Below are 25,670 nucleotides of genomic sequence, written 5' to 3' on the forward strand. Positions count from 1 at the left end.
GTCAATGTTAGTATTTAGTTACATTGTCATTAATATAAGGTTACATTTATTCGTCCATCTACTGTGTCGTAGATATTATCACTTAATTGTGTAGCCTAACTTAAGTGAAATGTTGTATGTGACAGCCTAAATCTTCACGCACACATCTCCCAGAGTTCTGATGGTTGTCACACTGGAAACTCCGCCTCCGAATATGGTCCTATCAGAGTTGGTTTTGCAAAGGGTGACATCACGCTCATAGTTCCGATTGGGTTGCTATATTAAGAAAACATTCGATCCAATATAAAGGAAGGGAGTGAAATCAAGACGGTGTGGATGTGTACAGCTGTCTACTCTTCACTTGACTTGAAACGAAGCAACTAAGGTACCCGAGGAGTGGACCTGTATTTCATCAAATAACCTACTGTTGCGGTTGCTGAAATAGACAGTGTTTCAGTTGAATGTGACTCTTTAGTCATGGCAGATATTCGCAAGAAATTGGTCGTGGTAGGAGACGGTGCTTGTGGGAAAACTTGCCTCTTAATCGTCTTCAGCAAGGACGAGTTTCCAGAGGTCTACGTCCCAACTGTATTTGAGAATTATGTCGCGGACATTGAGGTGGACACGAAACAAGTGCAGCTAGCACTGTGGGATACTGCTGGACAAGAGGACTACGACAGGCTCCGACCGTTGTCCTATCCGGACACAGATGTCATATTGATGTGTTTTTCGGTGGATAGTCCAGACTCCCTTGAAAACATTCCTGAAAAGTGGGTGCCAGAAGTCAAACACTTCTGCCCGAACGTCCCCATAATTTTAGTGGCTAATAAAAAGGACTTACGGAACGACGAGAACGTAAAGAACGATCTGTCGAGGATGAAACAAGAGCCCGTGAAAACGGAAGACGGACGAGCCATGGCCGTACGCATCGGGGCTTACGACTATTTGGAATGTTCAGCCAAAACCAAAGACGGGGTACGCGAAGTGTTCGAGACCGCTACACGCGCCGCCCTACAACGACCAAGTCCAAATGGTAGTTGCACAAATTGTTGTCTGCTATTGTGAGGACTTTACTGAACAGCCAAATAAGCATACAATGGAATTTTGTTGTCTTGAACTATTCTGACTGTTCATGCCACGTCCTGGTGCCTGCCTATTCACAAGGCTCCTTGTGTCCCAACTAATGATGTCAGGGGGAAATAGTTAAAACAGCATTGGGCCTGCTTCGAGTCAGCATCAGGACTCTTTGTGTTGAACCTTTGTTTAATGTGCCAAGAGAGTGAAGCGCATGGTGGACCAGTGTTATTAGCCTACTAAATCCAAAAAAGGGAACAAATGAATAAAAGTGAAACACTACTGAACCATTTAGTGGTTTTTAGCGCTGGTGTTGACATTAAAAAAACAGTCTGACATAAAAGACTGTAGCCTAGACTACAATCTGTGGGATGGTGGGTGCACATATGTTGAACAACCCTTTTTGTTTACAGTAGGCTAAATATTGTTAAAATGAAATATTGTCTGCGACAATTATACTGCCTGTTAGGCCTAGCCTATTCAAATATTTTGAAGCCTGATATTTGTGGGTTTCCGAATGAAACAAAACCATTTCACTTGGCTACTTCATTTCACTGGAGTGTTTTTTGTTTGTTTGTTTGTTTTCTTTTCAAAGCTGCTTTTGCAAGTTAAAGGTTATGTTTTATGACCACATAGCCCTAGGCCCAGTTCCAGCATTTCTGCTGCTGGAAAACGGACTGCAAGTTGTCAACCATTGTCTGCTATGTGCCACAACTGAGAACACTTTTATAGTGCAATATTTTTGTATCATCTGCATGTATCAATATGGACTTTTTGAAGAAAACCTGAAATGTCCTTAATTCAAATTGCCTGAATAAAGACCACTTGTGTTACCTGAAAATAACGTAATTGGTCCTTCTAATATTTAATTCTCTGGCAAAGTCTTGTAATTGTCAGATACCATAAAGCAACCTTACAGTTGTACGTTGAAGTCTACTTTATTGCGTGATCTAAACAAACCGCAACCTAGTTGTACCTCAGTTGAAATCCATTATATTTAAAATGATCAGTCAGGGAACTAGCCTACTTATTTTATTACATATTTTATATAAACTGCATTCCTTTGATATTGACTATAACGGCTGCAAACAGCAAGTGGGGACATTTGCAGGAAATAAGAACTCATTAGACAATGAAGCGTCTGGTGATGTAGTTTGGATAAACAGGAAAAGCAATGGCTGGGGGGTTATATTTTAAACTCTGACTGATCTCAGAGGGCACTGTTATCTTCCTTCATGTGCAAGCCTACAGTCTCTGCACTTACTTAAATGTTATGTCTGGTACACTATATATAAACCAAACTTCCTAGTCTGATAGGGCTCTTAATCTCTTAATAACAACCAGGTCTTTGTGACAAGCCTAAAATCACTCTACTGCCATCCTGGACCCATGTTTTTCAAACGATTTCCAGAAATATCTGCTCTCTATTCAGGCAAAACTGTTTTTAACGACCCAATTCAGAGGTATCCATTTCAGGGATCGAGATGGACATGGCAAGGTTGTCAATTGGGCAGAATGGATAAGATAGCCAAATAACAATGTAGTTAAGATTATATACATTTCTCTCAGCCAAACTCAATCTGTCTTAGTGATTATAACTCTATGGACATACTGCACAATGGCATAACAGCAAACAATTGGTCCTTTTAAAGAATGAGCTTTCTGTTTAAACTGAAATTCCACCCAAACTTGATCATCACCATATAATCTTTCAATAAGACTATGTTTGTAGCATGAATTTATGTGAGTTTCATATTTACACATAGGGGCAAGCTTGTTTATCCTCTAGACACAAAGTGATCAACAGAAATAATAGACTCCTGACGAGGTAGAGGAAGACAGTTTCCAGTTTCCTTGGACACTACTTTTTCTCTCAAGATCGAGGAATTGTATTCCTTTATATTTTCTTTTGGCTATAAACCTGAATTTCAAAAATTCACTTTTGAATGCACCGATGTCTGCAGCAGATTGTTTCAAGCATGAGGGCATTTTTAATGGATGACAGAGTGGCAGCTTTCTGTTCAGACCATGAACAACAACAACAAAATCTACCAATACCTTCCGTTTACAACAGAGTAACTTTTACACATTTATTTGTTATCTAAACATTTTAGTGCCTTTCCTCATAGTCAATTGTCAAGTTTGCTTTTAGTTGTCAGGCTATCCCATTATATTACCACGGTTAGGGTTAACATGCAACCAGGGCTCCAGACTCTTCATGAGCATGTGTTGGGCTAGTGGCGAACATGTGCATCCACATGTTCCACAGCCCCCTACAGCCTGTCATGAAGTTCCCTATCAGTACATGTGTGGGCTAAAACCTGGAGCTGCATTCACTTGCATTGTGGATTCATAGAGATGATTGGTTGATTAGCAGGCTTTTGAAATGTATACCAGCAACATTTATTGGTGTCAAATGTACTGATATCTTGTTAGAACGGATAGGTGTGGTCCATTGAAACTAAAGGGGGAACTGTTGAAAACCTCTATTAAGGCTGGCTGAGTCATTTTGCCCAAGTTCCGGAGACCTGCATGTGGAAATGAAAACATTTCCTTTCTTTCTTTCTGTGTGTGTGTGTGTGTGTGTGTGACAGCTCCTCTCACTGGATCCCCTTCTGTTAGTGTTCAAATCTGTACAGTGTTTACTACAAAACAAGGGCTTCATAGTGGGATATGTTGTGTAAACAGCTATACTGAAGTACATACTCATGCTTAAATAGTTTAACATTTCATTGTGTATATTTGCATATTATGAAATATGAGCCATACATCTAACTAACATAGTCCTGAAACCATAATGCAAAAAAAAAACCGTTGTTTTCCTTTCCAGTGTCATATATAACCATTTTTCACAAACAACCTGTAATGCAATTACATGAGTAACAGCAAACAAAAGAAATCCAATCCCACTCCAGTTAATTTGGATAATGAGGAAGGAGATATGACACAGAGCAGGTCCCCATATGGTCGCATGGTAATAATGAAGAAGTGTTTATCAACAACAGAGCCTTCCCCTTCTACCCACCTCTTATGTTCTTTGGAAATAAACACACACACACACACACACACACACTCTCTCTCTCTCTCTCTCTCTTGCTCTCACACACACACACACACACAGTTTATGCCTATTAGTCAGACCATACTTGAATAAGGCAGTCATTTATAATATTTTACAAAAGCCACTGTTATCTAGACAACTTGCCCTCCCCATTATACAACAGGCAACAGTTACCACAAATAAACAGTCACATGACTGTCTTTTAAAACTGGGTTCAATGAGGGACTGGGACAGGGAAACCTGTCATTTTCTTCTTTCATTACTTTTTCTTTCCATTTACCTTGACCACTTTATAGATTATGTAACCCAGACCAGCAGAGAGGCCTGAGAGAGGGTGGGAGGCAGCATGAGGGAGCCAGCAACTGACAACGCTATAGCATGCAGGCATTAGAGCGGCAGACATTATGGCAACATCCCCTCATTCTTCTCTTCTGTCCAGCTCCCTGCAAAGCCAGCAGGAGGTCACTCACTGTGTAACGCACCGGCCTCCACTCTTTCCCTTTTACGCCAACATCAGATGGGGGCTTGAAGGAGGGGATTTCATGGCCATTGACTTAAAAGTCACATTCTTTCCCAACATGACATGGTTGCCCTTGACCCTTTTGTTTACATTCAGGAAAGGAACACAGTGTCCAATGAACTTTCACACTCATGTACGTATCCTGCTTTGATCTTTCTCTGGACTGAGCGGGGCAGAACTGAGCTAATCATGGTCAAAAAGCACAAAGCAAAATGAATGGTCATGTAGTACAATCACAGTGTTACTCAGATGTTCAAAGCAACGTCACCACCTTGAACCTTACTAAAAAGTCTCTTTAAGAGTCGGCGTGAAAGTAAAATTTTCCTTGACCAGTACCACAATGAAGACCTAAATTGGTGTGAATTTTCCAGACCAACGGTCTTTTATATCACCAGATGGAGACACATCACAGACAGTCTTTCTCTTCTCAGTTTGGGTAATTTTGTCAAATAGAGGCTGTTACTTGGGGCCAGACAAAACAGTGCTGAATATTCACCCCAGCAAGTCCACCTTTCTGTCTACATGCATCCTCTGTTTTGATCAATGAGTTTTTGAGGCTACATGTGATTTGTGCCTTTTGATGGAACACTGGTGAGGATAATAATTGACAACTGCTTGTGTTCTTGTTTTGTGTGAGATAAAAAACAAAACAAGAGTGTCTCAAACAAATGTTAAATAAACAAAATAAATACATAATTTCAACAATTACAGCTTTAACAATTACAATCCATTACCGATGCATCAAGTAGAATTTAACAGAAAAATCACTCACAGCAAGTACAATCCTAATTTAGTCCCTCTTCCCTCTGTGGGAATCCTGTTCAGTGGCTGTAAAAAGAGATATGGATTTGTGCCTTGCTCTGTGAGGTCAAATCTTTCTGTGATCAATAAACAAGTGTCATATTCTCTGTAATTGCCGTGGGGAGCACCAAAGGGAAAGAGGCGTGCTATTCCAAATTTAATGGAATTAATCTGATGTAACCATTTTTAGGACACACAAGTACACACACTGAGCCAAGTCTAATTTCTTAGTTACGGAAATTGCACAATTGTCTGAATGTAGCCTGTGTTATATGAAATGCAGATTGAATCAAAGGTAATTGTGACTTAGCAAAAAGAAAAGAAAAAAAAACAGGGAACTTTTTCCTTAGTGTTGCCTAGCTGGCGGTGCAGCGATCGAAGGAATGGAGATGGTGATGATGTTTCAAAATGGCAATGATTTACCTTGGTGCAGGTATGCCAGTGAGGACAAAAAAATCCAATCAGTATTTTTTAAATAAATAACTTAGCTCTAAATATCAAAATAAACTTAAATTGCACTGGTTAGCACTCTGGACTTGTAACCGGAGGGTTGCCGGTTCGAGCCCCGACCAGTGGGCCGTGGCTGAAGTGCCCTTGAGCAAGGCACCTAACCCCTCACTGCTCCCCGAGCGCTGCCGTTGAAGCAGGCAGCTCACTGCGCCGGGATAAGTGTGTGCTTCACCTCACTGTGTGCTGAGTGTGTTTCACTAATTCACCAATTGGGTTAGTATAATACTTATACTTAGACTGGATACTTATATATAGACTGGACTTATGTCTGTCATTTCCCTGGCATAAACTATCTGTACAAGTATACATAATCTGCACAAATATCAGCAAATTTATATTATTTATTTATACTTTCAGTATAACATGTACAACAATAAATACACATAAATCCATAGGCTATTGATCAATAACTGGTTGATCATGAAATTTCTATATAGGCCTACACACATTAAACATTGATTTCTGCTCCACGATGGCCCTATAGGCTAAGCTTGTTTAAAATCTGCTCCAAGGTTCCCAAGATACTCAACACCACAAGTTCTCACGGCAAAGGACCAGGGATTAAATCCGGTTTCTGTGGTGAAAAGAGGATGAGAGGTGTAGACTCTCCCTGTATGGGACTCCAGTCTGTCGCAGGTAACACCCCCCCCCCCCCAGCCGAAGCTGGTAGCCTACCCGTACAGCTGGGTGGACTGGGAATGGGTGGACTGGCTGGAAGTGCTTTGGGTAAGGGCACAATGCACAACATTAAGTGCACCATCTGGGATTCCAACTAGCAATCGTCTGGTTGCCAACGCAACCCCTGTGACCACTGAGCTACCTGCTCTACATTTTGGGCCTTACCTGTGAAGCCAAGCAGTTACTTTTTAATGTTTTATAGGGCCTACTTAACAGCTTTTCATTGTATTTTAACTTCATAGCATCAATGATAATTATGTTAGCCAATAACAATAGGCCTATTTGTTTTAAAAAGACTGCTGAATGAATTTGGAACTAGATATTTTCGTAAATAGCAGCACCAGGCCACACATTTTGGCACATTTGGCTACACATAGGCACATCAAATCTGGGTTGGCTTCGCTATATTCAATGTCAGCAGATTAAAACAAATGTATTTTTTGTTCTTTTTGAGTAGGCTAAGCGTTTCGGCAGCTTCCCCTTTGTGTCAACCAAGGGTGGGGACAGGGAAGAGGAACACACCGGCTAGTATGATGAGGTCATCTGTCCCCCTCTATTTTTAGACGCGCGTCTTGACTCAGCGGCGGGCGGGGTGGCGCACAAAGCATGGATTAGAACGCTAGAACCACTCCTCGATGTTCTCCACCACCGCTTCGTAAGTGATTTAGCTAGTCATTTGAGGGTTGCACACACATATTAACCTACATGCTTCTCCAACGTAGCCCATCATGTAACCTTCCAAACAGCGACATCAAGTGTTGAATATCAATTATGGTTCAACTTTATAAGATGTGTGATCATGATGGTAGCCTATCGCCTTTTTGGTATGGGTCTGCATTTTCTGGTCGCTGTCCATTTACGCAGGAAAATTAAGATGCTCAAGATCATAGGATATAGTAGGATTGAAAACTTGAATGAACATGGATACTATATCAATATGAAATTCAATGTTCATAAGTGTTTTACATTTGACAATGTTTAAATATTATTTTATGATGATAACAGCACACTTGAATCATTTGGATGCCTAGATTTCACACATTGGTAGCAAAATGCTAGGCTACCAGAATATCACAATTAGGCCTACTCCACATTGGCAATTGAACTACAATGGAGCCAAAAGCACACTCCTCTCTGTCTGAAGATTTGACTTTGAAAAGAAGTGTTGACTTTTGTGTCACTTACCCAATTACCTCACCCATTGACAATTTGTTGAACTTTCAGGTGAATACATCTTGCATTACCCATGAACACCAAAAGGGGTCATTCACTCCTCTATTAATGTTTCAGTAAGTGTTTATTGCTGATAAAAAAAAATGTGGCCTGAGCGGCATTTTGAGAGTAGAGCTACAACTACTTAGCCTGGCGGGCCATCCTATATCATTGAAATGTGTACAGGCTGAGCAAATTAATTTGCCGCCGCTAGGGTGCGTCTAGATTTCTAGGCTAACAACTACTCGCAACAGCTGAGAGTTTTCTTATCTCCCAGATCTCCCCTTTTTTTGTTCAGTTTTCTCTGGTATACCTACATTGCATAATTATACTGAAGTATTTCACTCTTCACATTGCGAAGCAAAAATGACCTGTCGGATTAACTTTCTAAAAGGGAATGTGAATTGAATTTAGACCAAAGAGTTAGTGGTTTACCCTGCTAATGATGTATTGTAAACTTTTTGCCTCTCTATCAAGCCTCATTTCATACATTAATGTAGCGTTAAAGATCTAGCTTTCCTTTGAAGTCATGTTGTTTTTTGTTCTCTGGACTTAAATGAGATACCCAATAAAATTACATGAGCATTTTTGGAGTGTGTGGACATAGAGTAGGCACTAGGCTACATGAGATGAATTACCTATTATTTTGGATTTTGTTTTTGCAGGGATGTTTATGCATAGAATATAATTAATTTTGGTGTCTAATTAGTGATGCTAATTCTGATTTGACTGAAGTACATGGTGAAAATGGAGTTGTAACAAAATAATAGAAATGTTCATGCAGTACAAATGGTCTTTATTAATACTTTACCCTCAGGGTTTTTTTCTTTAAATAGAATAACAAGGTAGACATTGAGAGGGGAATTTGTGACTAAAGTCAAAAGAAATAGAACACAAAAGTAGCATTCACATGTGGTCTAAGTATATTCTTATTGCATACTAGTTTAATACAGCATTCACTTTCATTTCAAGCCACTTCAGGCAGGTAGTTGACAGTTTTCACCACATTTGGTGGACAGTAGAGTTCAGTTTGGTGTTAAAAGCATGATGACAGTCTGTAGGTTTATGCAAGTTTGAAGGGGAAAGGGATGGTAACATCAATCTTATCGTCACTCACAGTCACGTGAGCCTTGATTTTCTTTGAAACCTCAACCAGGTATTCTGTGATGTTGTTCTGGAAGTCAGTGAGGTGTTCGATGATGGATTGAATCCAGGCCTGGATGTCTGCATTCAGCTGCTCTAGGGTGAAGTCGACAAAGACTTCATCGAATTTAGATTTCAGCTGCATGTAGTACTGCTCAGCAACACTCAAAGCTTCTGCAGCTCTATCAGTGATGTGTCGGACGATTCTTGAGTCGATGAAATCGGTGTACACATCCTTGGCCCATTCAACAACAATGTTGAGATCTTGTGATGTCAGGGAGGTGATGAATTCCTTTGTCCTGTTAATAGTGATGAGCATAAACTGAGACAGCTTCTCCACAATGGTCTCCAAGCTGATGTTACTGAGGTCTTTCACAGTGGTGATGATTTGGCGTTGGATCTTCTTGAAAAAGGTTGTCAGGTCATCCAAGATTTCTCTTCCACTGACAATGTGGCTGGAGCCAGGCATTGTGAACTCAACATTCCTGATGTACTCGATTGCAGCCTCACTGTAAGAAGCCAGCATCTCGGGAATTCTTGTGATGGCATCTTCAGTAAAGTCACCAATGAAGGTGCTTATCTCTGCGTAGATCTCGAAGATAGACATCTTCTCGTCATAACCAGGGACTTGCAATTTGGTCTCCCTCAGGAAGGTGAGTGCAGCATCTACCAGGGTTGTGAAGAGCTTCTCGTACTTCTCCAGGAGGATCTTGGCGTTTTCGGAGACAATGCTGGGCAATTCAAAGAGGTCAGTGTCTCTGATCTTGTCTGCAGCTTTGTCATACATCACCTGTCCCTGGTCTTTGAGGTACTCAACAGCACGCTGAAGAGAAACCTGGAGCCTGTTGATAATTTCGTAGACAGCATCAGCTTGTTCGCTCATCATATCCTTGATGTTGAATGTGGAAGTGATTTCTGGCACCCTCTCCTTAATGCCCAGAAGCATCTCACGTGGCACCTCCATGTTCCAGCTTGACTGGATGTTCAGTTTGTTGGAGTCAACATTCATCTCAATGCCCAGGATGTCCACATCAGTTTGTGGCTCAGACTGCAAGGTAGAACAAACATAATGTTAGAACATGAAAGGAACATTTTGACAGACTGGCCCTAAATCCTAAAATATATGGACATAAGAATGTATTTGTTATTTGTATAAATAGAAGTAATGTGCATCTGAAAGCTTACCGGATATCTGCTGTAAAGTCTGCCATTCAGGTTGGTTGCGCTCTTTGTCTGCATCTGCACTCCAAGAAGACCAGCACTTGGGGAGGACATGAAGATGTTCAGGCCCTCCACAGGGTTTCCAGTGAGCTCCTGGTGGATCTCAACAGCCACTGAAGGCAGGTTAATCTTGGCAACATTTGCAATGGATGCCTCTGTGACTTCCTTGTTCAGGGTGATGGTGCCGGTGTGGCTTCCCTCAAGCATGGCGTGCTCCAAGGAGAGTGTGGTGCCAAGGCTCATACCAGCAGTGTTAAGGGTCGAGGTGCCAGATGACTTAGCGTTCAGGATGGGGAACTCCGAGGCAGACTGGGCATTGAAGCGTGCAATGATGTTGTCTTGGTTGAGGAGATCAGCATTGGCATTCAGAGTGAGCATGGCAGTCTTCATGGAGAACTCGTAGTTCAGGTCACCCATGGTGGGGATTAAGAGAGTCTGCTGCATCTTGGGCATGGAAACCTTTGGCAGTTTGATCTTACGAAGAACAGCTGGCATGCGCAGAGTTGGCATGGAAATGGCAGGCATAGGGATGGTGTTGGGCACCTCAATGTTCAGCTTCTCATACTGCTCCTTGGCCTGGTTGTAGGAGGTGGACAGAAGGTCAGCTGCCTTGTCTTTGCCCTGCTCGAGGTGTTTGCGCACAACGTTGACATTCTTGTTGATGGCATTGAACACTGGCTCCATGTCAATCTCGACCGTCATCATCTCGGGATTCTTTGTGTACTTTAGCTTGGAGTCCAGGCTGAAAGTCTGCTGAGGTGTGATCAGGATTTTCCTCAGGCCAGCATCTTCCCAGAGGGACAGGCCATTCACAGATGGGGTGGTGATTCCAATAAAGGGCACAGTCATCTCAGGAATGTCAATGGGAACCATCAGCATATCAAGATTAGCATCACCATTGAGTGTTGCAAAGACGTGCATTTCCTTCTCACCATTGCCCATGGTGAAGAAGTGAGAATATTTGTACTGGTTGAAACGAGCAAGGCCTGTCCAGCTGGATTTCTGTTCAGCAGGGTTGATAGTGAAAGCAAAGTCATTCTGCAGATCAACCTTTCCGGACATCTTCAAGGGGAAAGAGAGCTTGGTGTTCTCCTTGTTCTTGCTGTCAAAACGGACCTCGAAGGGTGTGACCTCAAATTCAAGTGAGTTGGCAATGACTCCTTCAACTCTGCCAGTCATTTCAGTGTTGTGGGTGGCAGTTAGCAGAAGTCTGGGCTCCTCCACCTGAGCTTCTCCCTTCAGCTCCACAATGCTGCTCTTGATGAAGGAGAACTCAGTCTCAGCACGGGCATCCATGTTGATGCGAGAGAAAGGTGTGGCCTCAGCATTCATGTTCTGCTTCATTTTAAGAAGGTCACTGTTAGTCACGGCAGAGAATGTAATCTTGGCAGTTTCGGGGTTCAGCACAATCTCCAGGTCGCTCTTGTGGGTGCCTTCATCAGAGTACTCAAAGATGGCCCATTTTCCACTTCCCTCATTGCCCATTGTCACAGTGATGGTACCAGCCTCAAGCTGGGCAAGACTCTTCTGGGTCATTGTTGTCTCGCTGAAGATGTTGGCCACTGGCATGTTCACTTTGTGGTTGTAGGAGGTCTCCAGTGTAGTGGAAAATCCACTCTCCACTGCAAGGAAGGCATTGTTGACAAACTCAGCAGTGTAGGGCTCAGTGGTTGCCTTGGCGGTAGTCTTGGCAGAGGCCTGACCTGTGATGCCATAGAGAGTTGCTGATCCCTGGTGGTCCACGGAGAAGGACATGTGGTTCACTTTGACTGATTCAGTGAGAGACAGGCGGTTTCTCTTAGGGGCAGCGATGTGAGCAGTGGCATCCAGGTTGTATGCCAAGAGGTCAAAGGTAGATGTCAGTTGAGAGTTGAGGGTAGCACTGAACTCTGGTGTTTCAGATGTGGTTGTGGAGTTCAGGAACTCAGCTGTGGTTTCCAGGTTGTGCTCTGGGGAAGTGATTTTGAACTCACCATATAGCTTACCAAAGCAAGGCACACGGCTCATCTCGACAAATTTTTGTTTTGCAACTTCAGCATAGCTCTCAAAGTTGATAGACTTGATGTTCTCCAGGATTCTGTTCAGATATTCTTTGAGGTCATCCATCATCTGCTGGAAGTCAAATGCCTTCAGTTCCTCAGCAAGTTTGTTCTGCATCTCTGTGAATTTCTCAATCAGTGGTTGGAAGTCAACAGATTTCAGAGTGTCAACAGCCGATTGCATTGTTTCCTTCACCTTGTATTGCTTCATAATCTCCACAGCATTATTCATGGCTTGCTCAATCATGTTCTCAATCTCATACTGGGCCACAATCACTTCAACCTTCAAGTAGACTGCATTTAGTTTCTCAACAATGTTGTTTTTCTTGACCCAGGTGACAATGGTTTGCCAGATGGATTTCAGAACCCTGGTGATTTCCTCGGTGGGAACAATATCACGCACAATTTGCACATACTTGTCAATGCTGATGGAGTTGATGAAGTTCTTCAAGTCCTGCACAAACATGTTCACGTCGAAACTCTCAATTACTTCTTTAAGCTCAGTTGTCTTTTCCTCAAAAGTAGCCCTGATATTGTACTTGGCATCAACCTCTTCCAGCATGTCAATGGTGTGTCTTGTCACCCTCTGAAGAGTCATGGTCAGCTTTTCCATGATGACTGGCAGGATATCCATGAAAGGCATCTCAATAACGTGGCTGTCACTATTCTTGTCGTACTTCAAGAAACCAGAGATGGCAAAGTCTTGGTTGTTGTCACCATCCTTGTTCAGGAGGTTGGTGGAGATGGCCCCGGTCAGCTCCATTCCCATTCTCTCAGCTTTGTTGTAGGCAGTGACCTCCTGGTTGAAGGCATGGTTGTTCACCTTGGATTCCATTTTCATGGAGATGCTCTGCTCTTCGGGAACCAGCAGACTGTCAATCTTGTTCTGGAAGCTGGTTTCAACAGTGACTCCATTGTCCAGCTGGTGAGAGGAGGAGGCCCGGCATTCAAGTGAGTGTGTGATATGCAGAGGCTCAGCCTTAAGGAGGAATTTGCTGTAGAGTTCTCCTGTCTGTTTTCCATACAGGTTCAGTTCCCCATCAGAGTTGACAATGCCATCAACAGTAACGGTGAAGGGCTTCACATCAGTGGTCATGGTACCAGAGAGACGCAAGACTGGGGAGTTGAAACGAGCTTCTGCGTTGTACTTGGCAGAGAGTCCAGCGATTTCCAGTTCAGAGCTGTGGGTCATCTGGGCACCCAGGAGTTTTCCGTTGTTGGTGCACTTTGCAGAGGCAGTCTTGTCAGCATAGGTAATCTCATAGGTGTGTCTCAGCTCCTCCTCACCATAGGCTCCCTTCAGAAGTCCGGTGGCTGACATCTTGAAAGGCTCTGCATCAAACTTGGCATTATTGATGAAGTTGGCACCCAGGATTTTAAGATCGTTGTTCACAATCATGGCCAAAATGTATCTATGCACGTCAATGGTAATGTCATGCTTGTAGGAGTTGCTCTCACTAATGATGTTGTCAGACACTGAAGTGAACTTCAGGGATTCCAGGTTGATTTTCAGAGAGTGAGTGGTGTCAGTGGTGATCTCATTGTAGGATGCAGCCATGCTGTCAGAGAGGACCAGGCCATCTTCATTCAGACGGAAGTTCACCAGGTTCCTGGTGTTGCCATTGAAGAGATCAGCCTTGAACAAGCCATTCAGATGTACCTCAGACATACCAGCCTTGCCATCAATCTTCAACTCAGCACTATTCTCCTGGAAGGTTCCCTTGCCGGAAACGGACATGGTGGCACCAGTTGAGTCAATGTTACCCTGGACGGCATTTTCCACATTCAGAGCAAAGATCTGCAGGTTGGTGGTGCAGCTTGTGGTCAGGCCATTTCTGTTCAGAAGCAGGACACCCTTGTGGGCACTGCGGTTTTCATGATAGTTGAGGGAAGCATCAGTATTCATCTCCAGACCATTGTTGTCCAGGGATACCATGATAGCAGCCAAGGCACGGTTTGACTGGTCATCAACCTGAGAGTCAAACCTCACACTGACCTTCTCCATGGTGGCAAAAAGGTCAAACTGGTTGCGCAGCATCCTCTCAGCAGCCTTGGTCACACAGTCGGTCTTCACAGTGAACTCAGCATTCTTGTGCTCAATGTTGAGCTTGGTTGTGTGCTTGATAGCCTCATGGTTGACATTGGTGGTGGACTCAAAGGACTTCTGGTCTGGGGTAACAGACAACTTCATTTTGTTCCTAATTTGGGCAATTGGGGTGCTCACTCTAAAGGTTGATTCAGCTGTGGCCTCTGTACCAGGGTTTACCAAGTAGGTGGAAGAGAGACTGGTGCTTCCAGAGACTGAACCAAGAGTGAATGATCCATCCACGTTGAAGTCTCCATTGATCTCAGAGGCAACGGAGGTCTGAAGAGTACACTTCAGGGATGTCTGCATACCCAGAGGGCTGAATGCTTCAATCTCATACAGGCCTGTTGCCTTCACACTGTCTTGGATAATGTTGGACTGTTCCATGTTCACACGTGTGTCAAGGTACTTGTGGTTCAGGGTGAAAGTCACTGTTGTCTTCAGGGTTTCCAGAGGTGCATCAGAAATTCTTGCTGATCCTGTAATTATAAATAGAAATTATAAATGTATAACTCAGTAATTCCATTATTACTCATGATTGATATACAATATTTGTATCACTTTATAGTAATTCCACAAAAAAGTCACCTTCAGTGGTGTAGGACAGGATGTCAATTGGGCTGTCAGCTGCAATCCTGTACTTGGCAACGTAGGCAGGAGCCTCAACAGAGTCATTGCCAGCAGAGATGGTGGCCTCCCAGTTGTAGAGGTTGCTGTTGACCTTGGCAGAGACCTCAGCCATGCCGAACAAGGGCAGTGTCAGGTCGTACTCAGATGGGATGGAGAAGGCTGGGACCGTGAACTCTTGGGAAGGAACCATCAGACCAACCTGGTGGACAGACAGCTCAGGGGTCCTCACAACAGGAGGGATCCTTAGGTCCTCGGAGGACTTGCCGCCCATTGGCAGGGGGATGGTCACAGTGATTGTGTCCTTGTTGAACTGGTACTTGAATGCACCCTCCCTGTGAAAGACAAACAAAAATGTTAGCTTTTCCTATTTTCAGTCAACTGTAGATCTGCTTCAATTCAGTATTGACAATATGTAAATATAAGTATATGTAGATATTAATAGTAGGTGAAGTATAAAAAATAGTTTCTATTTAGTTAAAAGCACAAAAGCTCAGCCACAGTCGTTCAAGTTTCAGGTTTTTTAAAATATTTTACTCACGTTTGCAGGTACAGCTTCTCAGGCATGGTGGGCATGACGAGTTCTGGCATGTTCTGTCTCAGTTGTGCAATGTATGGAGCATTGGTGGAAACCTTGTCCATCCAGATCTGGGAAGCCTATGATGACAACATATTTATTAGATAACTTTACTTAGCCAACACTGAATACTGGACACATGTCTTATGGAGCAGTTTTTATTTTTATTTTATACCTCAATAGCTTTGTTGTAGATGTGACGCAGCTTCATGTCGGTCTTCACCACCTTCTGGTCCAGGATGTCCTGGCTCAGTTGCTCCAGCCAGTTCTGGACAGCCTCTGTGCTTGGCAGCATCTTGTGGATTTCCGTGTTCATGTCTGATTTAACCTGCACCTTCATGTTCTCCTCTCCTGGAAAACAATATTTCACAAGTCAGGGAAAAATACAGAGATGAGTCCTGAATACTCCTTGCAGTGTGGACCAGTTTGTAGTGAAAACTGGTGTGTACTAACCGTAGATGAATGTGACCCTCTGCAAGGAGGAGGTCTCTGGGAGCTTGATGTCACTCTCAACTTCCAGGGTGAGATCAGCATCCTTCCTCAGAGTGGCTGTCAGGGTTGCATCAGTACTCATGGAAGGCACTATCAGCTGTGCCTGCACTAGACCCTCCCTCATGGCCTCCATCCTATGGAAATAAGGAATGTTCACAGCTCACACACAGCACAAACACATTCCATGCTTTCCATTTGATAGCTTGAATGAGATGACAAGATTCGCCTTGAATTACCGTTTTCTCACAGAGGAGTAAAAAGAGCTATGGACTTACTTGGCACGTGCAATAAGGGACATCTTGGGGAAGTTGTGGTTGCTGACGTCAATGGTGATCTGCTTTCCTCTGGCCTTGCTGTCGGTCATGCCAATCTTGATGCCTGCCTCCACATTGTAGTCAGGGATCTGGATGCTGGTGGTGACGACGTTCCTGTTCCTGTTGTACTTAATGGCAACAGTGGCCTCAGTGGGCTTAGATCCTGAAATGTAAAGGTCAAATAGGTTTGTTGCATGCTGGTTGGCTTTTTCCCTTCAACTGGTTCCAATTGGCTGGTGATCCTACATTTAAAATTTGAAGTGTTTTTTTCATGCTGGTGCTTTATTTGTTTATTGTCATTCTAAATGTGTATCACAGTGGAAGTTAGTGAAAGGTAACATTAGTCGAGTGATAATCCTCCTACCTTCTGCCTTCAGAGCCACCTTGATGGAATCGACCTTCTGACGACCCTCTTTGCCCTCAGAGAGGACATCATAAGTAACAGTGGCAGTGTACTCAGAGACTTCACCGGTAGGCTCGATGTCAACAGCAAACCTGTGAAGAAGGAACTCCTTCAGCATTTACGTTTCTTAACCAGTACGACAAATTCAAACAGAACGTTAAAAAATGTTTAATTGATTTTCAATGAATGCTGCACATACTTAGTCTCTCCATTGAGGGGGAAATAGGGTGCCTCATCAGAGTTGGCCATAGAGTAGCGTGCAGTGGAGCAGTACTTGATTCCGCTGAAGAGAGGGGAGCACTCCTGGACATTGGTTCTGGCCTCAGACACAGAGGGCATAAGAGTGGCCTGGCCAGAGCTCACAGACAGGAGTCTGTTGCTATTTTTTTTAAAAAGAAGACAAACAAATATTCAAATATTTAGTAGATGTTCAGCTGCTCATGTTTTTGGATTCATGCTACAAGAGGATAATGCTAGTATATATGTTGTTGTTACTACTGGATAAGCTAATAAATGTTGGGGGTAGTCATCAAACTGCTGCTGTCTACAGAAGGCAACACATTGAAACATGTGAAGTGGGAGAAAGAGGTCAAGCCTACCTGACTCTGAAGAACTGGGTGGAACCCTCAGGGGCAGGGATGGACAGTTTGATCTGGTTCTTGGCCATGGTGATCTTGGCATTGAGCTTGCTCTCATGGTACATGTTAGTGTGCATCTCAAGACCGGCATCCATAAATTTGGGGATGTGGACTCCCATTTTTGTCACAAACTCCAGACCCATAGAGGGCATGAAGGACAGCTCCTTCTGTAATGCATCATGACATTATCAATTATTCATGTGAAATATAAAAAAACACAGACCATATACAGTAACTTGCATCTCATGTATGTATGTATGTATGTATGTATGTTTGTATGTATGTGAAGAGTTCTGCATCTCAACCCTTCATGTATTTATGTATGTATGTACAGTATGTATGTACTGTATGTATGCTGGCAATGATGGATGTTTACTTACCACAGGCTGTGCAATATTCAGTCCTCCTTTAGCTCTGGGCACAATGGTGCCAGACAGGGCAACTTTGAGAGGGAAGCCGGTGGCCGTGGGCAAGGAGAACCCGTTGTCCATGAAGATGTAGTGGGCAGTGACTGTGTTCTCGGTGCCAGAGGTCCACTCCTGCAGGTACTAAATCAGAACAAAGGAATAGCATCCATGAAGTTTTACATACTTATCCAAATAAATACATGCAAATACACATACATATTTACACCAAACATCTTTTTTGTCCCACATGTTATTCACCAACACATAATGAGTTGGTTTTATTGATTAATAACAGAGGATTATTTAAATGTACATACGTGTTTGGACATTTGCATGGCGAGACCAGTAGTATACATGTGGGTCCATTCGGCATATTCCCTAATCTCACTAGCTTTGATGTATCCAAGCTCAGTTCCCAGAATTCTCAGGTAGGCCATGGCCTCTGGAGTCTCCTGGGCTTTCACATTCTTGGCCAGCTTGTTGAAGTTGCGTACAACCTCCCTCATAAGATTCTCAGGCACCTTTAAGGGCAAAGGGCAAAAAATGAAACAATGGATGTAGACGTGTATAATGGAACATCATGTTAGCATACAGACTGTTTCAAATAAATAAGATGAAGAAGAATCCCTCACCTGTTTGTCAGTCTTCAGTTGTATTCCCCAGTTCTCCAGAATCTTAACCATCTTCTCGGGCATCTTGTCTCCAGTCCAGTACATGGCCTTTGACACTGTGTCAGGGAAGAATCCGTTCTTCCCAAACAAAGCCTCAATGGTTGGCTCGAAGCCTTTACCCTCCATGCCAAACTAGAAACAGAGTATGAGAATGTCAGATCAAAATTCAACAGAAAACCTTAAGAATGCATTGAATATGTTACTCTGTATACTATAACCATATGTTATATGACAGTGGTTTGGTGTTTTTAGAAAGAAAAAAACAATAGGCACATACCTCCCAGAGGTCAACTCTCTCTCCAAAGACCTGCAGGGTAGTCTGAAGCATAACCTCCCTGGGGAGCTGGCTGCTTGGGTCAAAGATGACATTGCCCTGCATGCTTGTGTGAACATCACCCTGGGGTATGTGAGCGTCTGTCTTGTAGTTACGAGAGTATTCTCTGATGTCGCCTGAGGCATCAACCTCAATGTCTTGGAGGGCCTCAGCCAGGTCCCTACCCCACCTATGGAAGGCAAAATGTACAGATATGAGCTTACACAAATCACTGAGAGCTATGGAAGTGAGCCAAATGGGCTAATGGTAATTATACAGAATGCTATGAGTAGTGTCAGGGATGTACATAAATGCTTTGGTGTCCAGTTTTTTATTGTCTAGTTTTGTTTGGCATTCCCTTTTCTTAGGACTTACTTCGATGTCTGGGGGTCGTTGGAGTTGATGATGTTGTTGACGTGGGAGGCCACAAAGGCCTTGACCTGAACGTTCTGGTCCTGAGTGAGGATCTTCTTCACCATCTCGATGTTGCTTGCCTCTGGGGTCCTCATCACCATAAGGTAGGCAGCCAGCCTCTTCTGCACGGCACCCTTGCCGTACTGGGATACACGCTGGAGGTTGGAGCGCACCTGTGTGAGAGAGGAAAGACGATGCATATTTAGGAACAAGTAAGGCAGTCCTGGCAGTCTGATATGTTATCTTTACACATATGTATGCATACTGTATTTCCAATGAAAGATAGATACTGGATTTATGTTTTGCCTTTTTAATGTCATTAATTGACATTTCAATTAGCCACAGGTGTTCAATTCACGCCATACAATTAATCCCATAAAATGACCTTCCAAGTGTATTATCCCTAGTTTCACACTTATAGTTAGTTCTGGCTGAGACTTACCTCATCGGTCAGGGACATCTGCCTGAAGGCCTGAATGGCAGCGACCTGGACGGACAAGGTGGTGGTTGGCTGTCTCATGCATTTGAGCAGAGTGCTCTTCAAAGTGGGATCTGCTTGCTCCACTACTTGTCCCATGTTTCCAATGGCCTATAACGAATTTAGATGAGATGATTATACCTCTACCTTCTAAGGCTGAGACTTTTGCAAAAATTGTTATGGAAAAAAAACAACAGGTGGTAAATGCAGGGTTATGTTTGCAATGATACATACCTTCAGGGTGAGGAAGGTGACATCCTTCTCACCAGCACAGTCGGCTCCGAGGATGGAGGCAACAAACTCAGAGACTGCAACAATCTCAGGGGTGATCTTGCCCTCGGCCACAAATTGCCTTGTGATGAGTGGAAAGAACATGTTAGTTTAGAACCAGAGCTTTCTCCTAACACCATAATGCCAGCAGGTCCTCATGGCACTGCATAGTGTTTGTGACTAATGTTAGCGATTAGCTTTTACTCACCTCATGGCCACGTGGCTCAGGGCAAACATGATGGACTTGCTCTGCTTGTACTTGGCCATCTCAAGGATGTCCTGGACCAGACGAGCAGATGGGTTGGACAGCCTTGCCACGGCATAGGTGGCAGCGTCCATTTCAAGGGCGTCAACGTCAAAGTGCCTGAGGCTCTGCAGAATGGCGCTGGTACACTCAGGGGTTCCGCACTGGCCCAGGGCCTGGAAGGTCAGGGGCACGCTGGTGTCCACCATCTCCTTGAGGGCAGGTTTCATGGTCTCGTAGGTCAAGGCACGGAGCTCGGACACCAGCTTCTGGAAGGTGCTGGCCCTCTGGTGACCCTGGGAGTCGGGGAGACTGATGAGCTCCTTGAAGGTGGCCAGCATGACCTCGGTGGTCTGGATGGCATTTTTGTCATCAGCGGCCTCCATGGAAAGAGTCTTCAGGTTGGCATCCTCTGTTAAGGCACAGAGAGGAGTTGCTGAGGTGTGTATGGCACTGTCTAGTGTGATCAGGTTTTTACATCCTTCTGTTTTATTACTTTTGATTGAGTAGTGTCATTGGGACATTGGCTCAATGATATCATTACAGGGATTACAGAACTGTGGCAATTGTTGTTATTCAGTGGAACATTAATTCTTTACCATAGTCGAAGATTCTGTCGTTGATCTTGTTTGTTCCCTCCAGAGTCAGTGTCTGTTTCACCATTGACGAGACTCCATACTCGTTCCTAGATCAGACAAAATTATTCACATTCAGTTGAAGTAAACTGTCAACCAGTCAGTGCAAAATATCTAGCCAATGAATTTCAGTATAATATGAACGAATGGATATGAAAAGATATACAAATACAGTATTCCAATTATAGTAAGCTATCTGTTTCCACAGATAGGTAAAATAAAACAATATTAGCAATATTAATATCAAGGAAATATGTTGGGGACATAGGCATACCATATAGGGGATGGAGGGGGGGTCGACCCCCCCCCCCCTCCCATAATAAAAATGGTCTATGCAACCCCCCTTTAATCATACATATTATAATCAATGGAAGGCTCAACCCCCCCAAATGTTCAACTCAAAGATTTGGCCCTGGTTGGGCGGGGGGGGGCAAAAACAGTAGAGAAAATTACTCACTTGTTGGAGAAGGGCAGGAGGATGTGCTTCTCTGTGCAGCTGCCAGAGGTCATGTGCTTCTTCTGGTTGTCGAACTGGTAGGTGCAGGTCTGGGTGCTCTCGATCAGCTTGGACAGAGGATAGTGCTACAGAAAACAGGGGAAGAAACTGTATCACTGACCTGCAAAAGTAATGTTTACTTGCTTTCACTATTTGCCTTGAGTCTGTGCTTGTAACTAGAGAAGATTTGCCACTGTGGGACTAAATAGAGAGTGCCTCTACACAGCAGTGAAATGCTAGCGTTTCAAAACATCTACATGATTGTACATGTTTGTACACAGGATTTAAAGAATAAGTTCTAGAACAGCTACGGTATTCAGAGTTCTTTCTAATGTTGCCGTGCGCCAAATGCTGAACTTTTTAAAGGGATTATTAGGGAGTAAAAGAGTCAACCTAAGATGTGCAAGACGTTGCAAGAGTGCTCACCATGCCGGTGATGATGGCCAGGGGGCTGGTGGCCTCTCTCTGGGCCACGAAGCCGTCACAGGCAGACAGATCCCTGGTGATAGTCACATCAGTGGCAATGTCCTCCCTGGCGTTGATTTTGATTCCGGCAGTCTGGCAGATTCCATGGACAGTGGCCTGGAGGGTTCAGAAGAAGAGAGACGGAGAAAGTTAGAAATTTATGAGAATGGAGATGGTTTGGTCCAATCTCCTCTTGGCACAGAAAGCCAGTTAATTCGATTTTTAGTTCTGTTAGAATACACTTAGTAAGTTTGACCTGTAACTACAGAAAGAAAAACAAATGAAAGGTCAACTGTAGGTTTGACCAACCATACACAGGATGGCCTTCACCCCCCCTCCCAATCCTATCATGCTTGGATTGTGCTGCTGAAGTATTTATTGCCTCTGATAGCAGCAGTAATCTTATCACTCTGGTTATAAATGTTGTCTTACACAGGTATCGAAGTGCCATGATTTAATACAAAGTGATTACTCAGAATGCCCCTAAATGACTTGAAGGAAGTGAATGGAAAAGGTTACTGAGGTCTTTACCATGTTGTTGTTCTTGTCCTCCTCCAGAGAAGGCACCATCAGGGCAGAGACAATACCCCTCTTGATGTTCAGGATGTTGGTGGGCTCATCCTGCTCCGGGAACAGTTTGACTTCGGTCTCGCCCTTAACGGCCACCTTCAGGGAGTTCCTGATCAAAACAGGGAACATGAGAATTGTTACATTAATCACTGCTCCCTGAGTTCTTGAGAAGCACTTTGCTTTGTGTATAAAAAGATCACACAACTTCTCTAGGATTTCTGGTATTTTTCCTGTCTCATTGTGAGTTTCTCATAATAGCCCCTGATGTTATTTGTTTGTGTTTTCATGATTTTAATTTGCTGCTAAGCTAGCTGTGTGCCAGAGTCTTGTGAGTGGACATACTTCTCCATGGCGGCGCGGAAGGCATCTGCCTCGGCGGAGGGCCTGTAGACAGGTGCACCATCACTGCGGGCGTCCACCAACTCGCTCAAGGAGCACTCGGTGGTGCGCAGGACGAAACTGCATGTCTGAGGGACGTCGATTTCCACCTGAGGAGAAGAACAGGCATGTTTAATGTAATTGAACCAAATAATACCAGTATAACGTGTATGGTCCAGGGCTATTTGTATAAAGAGCTTCAAATAGATAGAGCCTTTTAGATAAGCCTGTTTTTTTTTTTCAAATTGTGTATAAAAGTTTAAATTAAGGGAAATATCAACTGCTAGAAATGAGGCATTTGCCTATAGTCTTGCTATCACCATCTACCCGGTTGAATTGCCTTAAGACAAATTGTGTCTGAGAAGTGGAGTGGGGTTGTTTTTGGTGTCAGACCCACCTTACAGCTGACTTTGGGTCCGTTCTTGGTGTCGCTAGCTCCATTCACGGTATTGTAGGTTTCAGCTTCATACTGGTACACGTAGTTCCTGAAGTTCTTATAACGTTTTGCCACTAGGAAAGAGAAAGTTGAGCAAAAAGGTCACAATAACAAACAGAACATCTGCTGTAATGAAGAAAGAAAGAAAACAACAGGTGGGGCAACTAGTGTCAACTGTAACTTTAAAAAAGGACATGTTGAAACTGATGTAATCTATAAAAGCCGATAATGTTGATAGCAGAGATGGACTGTGGCACACGATAAAACTGATAGGGTTGAGCAAGGGAACAGAATGCCCTAAACAAAGACTGTGATCTCATCTCATCATCATCATCAACATCAGGGTTCAAAGTATCTTGCTTAGTTGGAAGGAAAATGGGTTCAACAGGTGAAGTTGTGCAACACATCATGAAGATGTTGAGCTCATTTTACCAATCTGATCAGCATCCCCTCGGTAGACTCTTTCAGTTTCATGTGTTTATATTATTCAATGCAAATTATTCCAGCACTGAAATATTTACAATGCCTTGTCTATATGCGGTCATCTTTCCCATCTTACTAATTGTACTGAAGTGTCTTGCTGTTCTAAATTATAAATTTGACTTCAAATAAACTTACAGAGACATGTTGGAGTAGATTCCTCTGCACTCCCCACATCTTGTTCTGGTGAAACAGGAAAGTGATGAGTCAGTTCAGTTCAGATTCAGATTCAGTTACCCTCAAGTCATACATGAAGGCCATATTCAGCAACAAACACAGTAATCCAAGAATTCCAAGCATTTTTGTCCGGACAAATTATATGAATGGATTTGCGTGGTTGTTTTTTTCAGTCTATCTATAATGATAGCATTAAAGATGGTCTCAGAGTTAGGAAAGAAAATCTAAAAAAAGATCACCTTTTTACTGTTTAGGTACATGTAGCCTATTTGCATAGCAGATACTTTGGTTCAACACAGCTCTTAACGACAGTAGAGAAGTAAACCATTCCAACAACATTATAATACAATACACAATAAATTGTCTTTAAGTTGTCCATCAAGGATTAGTTTAAGGCTGTAAACAGAGTCCCTCCTGAGGTGGTGTGATACTTACGAGCTAGAGCGGTGCTCAGTAGCAGCAAAAGACAGAGCTTAGTATCCCCCATCTTGAGTTGGAAAGTAGCTCTGCAAGCTTATGAAGCGAGTCCCCTATCATACGAAGACTGACTCCTTCCCAGCGCTTCAAGGCTTTTATACTACTTACCTGGTAGGGAGGGAGGATGGGCTGGAGTAAGGTGAAAGGGGTGGGGGTGGGGGTGATTGGGGGGGGGGGGGGGGTCAGTCAGCAATTGCAACAGTTCAGCACTGATTCCAAAGTTCACGCAGCCGCTGTGGCAGGCCAAAGGCGAACCTAGATCATAAACACCACCCAGGATCAGTCAGTCAGCACGGGGCCTGATGAGAGACGCTGATTGCGTCTGATTGCTGCCTGTTTCCAGGGACTCAGTCACCTCTGCCTTTTTTGGAGGGTTTCTGTTACATGTAGACCCCTCTGGTCAAAGGTTCTTGGTTCTTGAAAAGTCAACTTGATAAGAGGTAGAAAAAGATGAAATAGAATATTCCAGTAAAATGTCAAACCATTTAATTCCCTTTTTTATTCTTTGGTGAATATGTGTTGTGTCTTTTCCGCCCCATTCTCGGTCGGATAATCAATTTTTTTTTATTTCATAAACCCAATTGTTATAAAATGCCTTATTTAATTGTGTTGTTGCTAATCACTTTATTGATTTTTTTGTTGTTGTTAGTGAACAATTTGGACTTTAGATAGCTCCTAGCAATAAGACAACAGTAAAACTAGCCAAATATTGGTTAAAATGTATTTTACATTTTTAATAGGCATTAGAAGAATCTGCAGGGTTTATAATTACTGATGCTTTGAATATTGAATATTAATACACAATAATAATATGAATGGTTAAATCTACTCCAATGTTATTTCAATTACAAACAATATATTTTACGCCACAATATATAAAATATATTTCTCATATCAGAATTTCTTGTCATCTGTTAATGGGCAATTTCACGCAAAACTGTCACGTTCATAACGCTAACTAAATACCATGGCATTGTGTTGCCGTTATGGATGTGACAGTTTTGCGTGGAATTGCCCTAATAGTATGAGGTAATGTTAGAATATAGACATGCAATCTCTAGGACAGCAGGTTCCAGAAGCCAATAGCCCATAATACATTGCCGTTAAGCAGATGATAATTACAAATGAGTCATATGTCACAACCTCAGGTATTATGTATGAGACTTGAACCCACAACCCTCCCAAGTCTTATCTACTGTAAGGTAGTCAAAGGGAGAAATTAAACAAGAAGGAGTATGATGGCTAATCACATTATAATGTATTTAAAAATAGAAAAGTCTCAAGAAATTAAAAATGAACTTTAAAATGCTTATTTGTCTTTGGAAGTGTCAATAGAACATTAACCTTAATATACTGTAATATAAGTTGTCTAGCTTTGAAATCC

General features: G+C 43.0%; 2 protein-coding genes across 2 annotated transcripts; one reads left to right on the plus strand and one right to left on the minus strand.

Annotated features, from left to right (window-relative positions):
* The first annotated feature begins 265 nt into the window (after positions 1-265).
* On the plus strand, positions 266-1,977 carry LOC143109530 (rho-related GTP-binding protein RhoB-like). The gene has a single exon (XM_076272305.1). The coding sequence runs from the start codon at positions 457-459 to the stop codon at positions 1,042-1,044; it is 588 nt and encodes a 195-aa protein (XP_076128420.1). The 5' UTR covers positions 266-456; the 3' UTR covers positions 1,045-1,977.
* A 6,664-nt stretch (positions 1,978-8,641) lies between these two features.
* On the minus strand, positions 8,642-24,296 carry LOC143110348 (apolipoprotein B-100-like). Its single transcript, XM_076273218.1, has 25 exons — positions 24,245-24,296; positions 23,114-23,226; positions 22,681-22,826; positions 22,300-22,447; positions 21,730-21,885; positions 21,265-21,389; positions 20,772-20,857; positions 20,137-20,584; positions 19,893-20,010; positions 19,623-19,769; positions 19,142-19,353; positions 18,731-18,956; positions 18,415-18,585; positions 18,100-18,303; positions 17,756-17,923; positions 17,337-17,542; positions 16,937-17,116; positions 16,699-16,829; positions 16,296-16,497; positions 15,982-16,154; positions 15,704-15,879; positions 15,493-15,608; positions 14,913-15,286; positions 10,164-14,803; positions 8,642-10,026 (listed from the first exon to the last, which is right to left on the minus strand). The coding sequence occupies exons 1-25, from the start codon at positions 24,294-24,296 to the stop codon at positions 8,899-8,901; spliced, it is 9,846 nt and encodes a 3,281-aa protein (XP_076129333.1). The 3' UTR covers positions 8,642-8,898.
* Between the last annotated feature and the right edge of the window lie 1,374 nt (positions 24,297-25,670).

This window comes from Alosa pseudoharengus, unplaced genomic scaffold (assembly GCF_046254945.1).
Source record: "Alosa pseudoharengus isolate Yale_2024_CS ecotype anadromous, Long Island Sound unplaced genomic scaffold, YU_APseudo_1.1 YU_APseudo_1.1_scf_7, whole genome shotgun sequence".
Lineage (NCBI taxonomy): Eukaryota > Metazoa > Chordata > Actinopteri > Clupeiformes > Clupeidae > Alosa > Alosa pseudoharengus.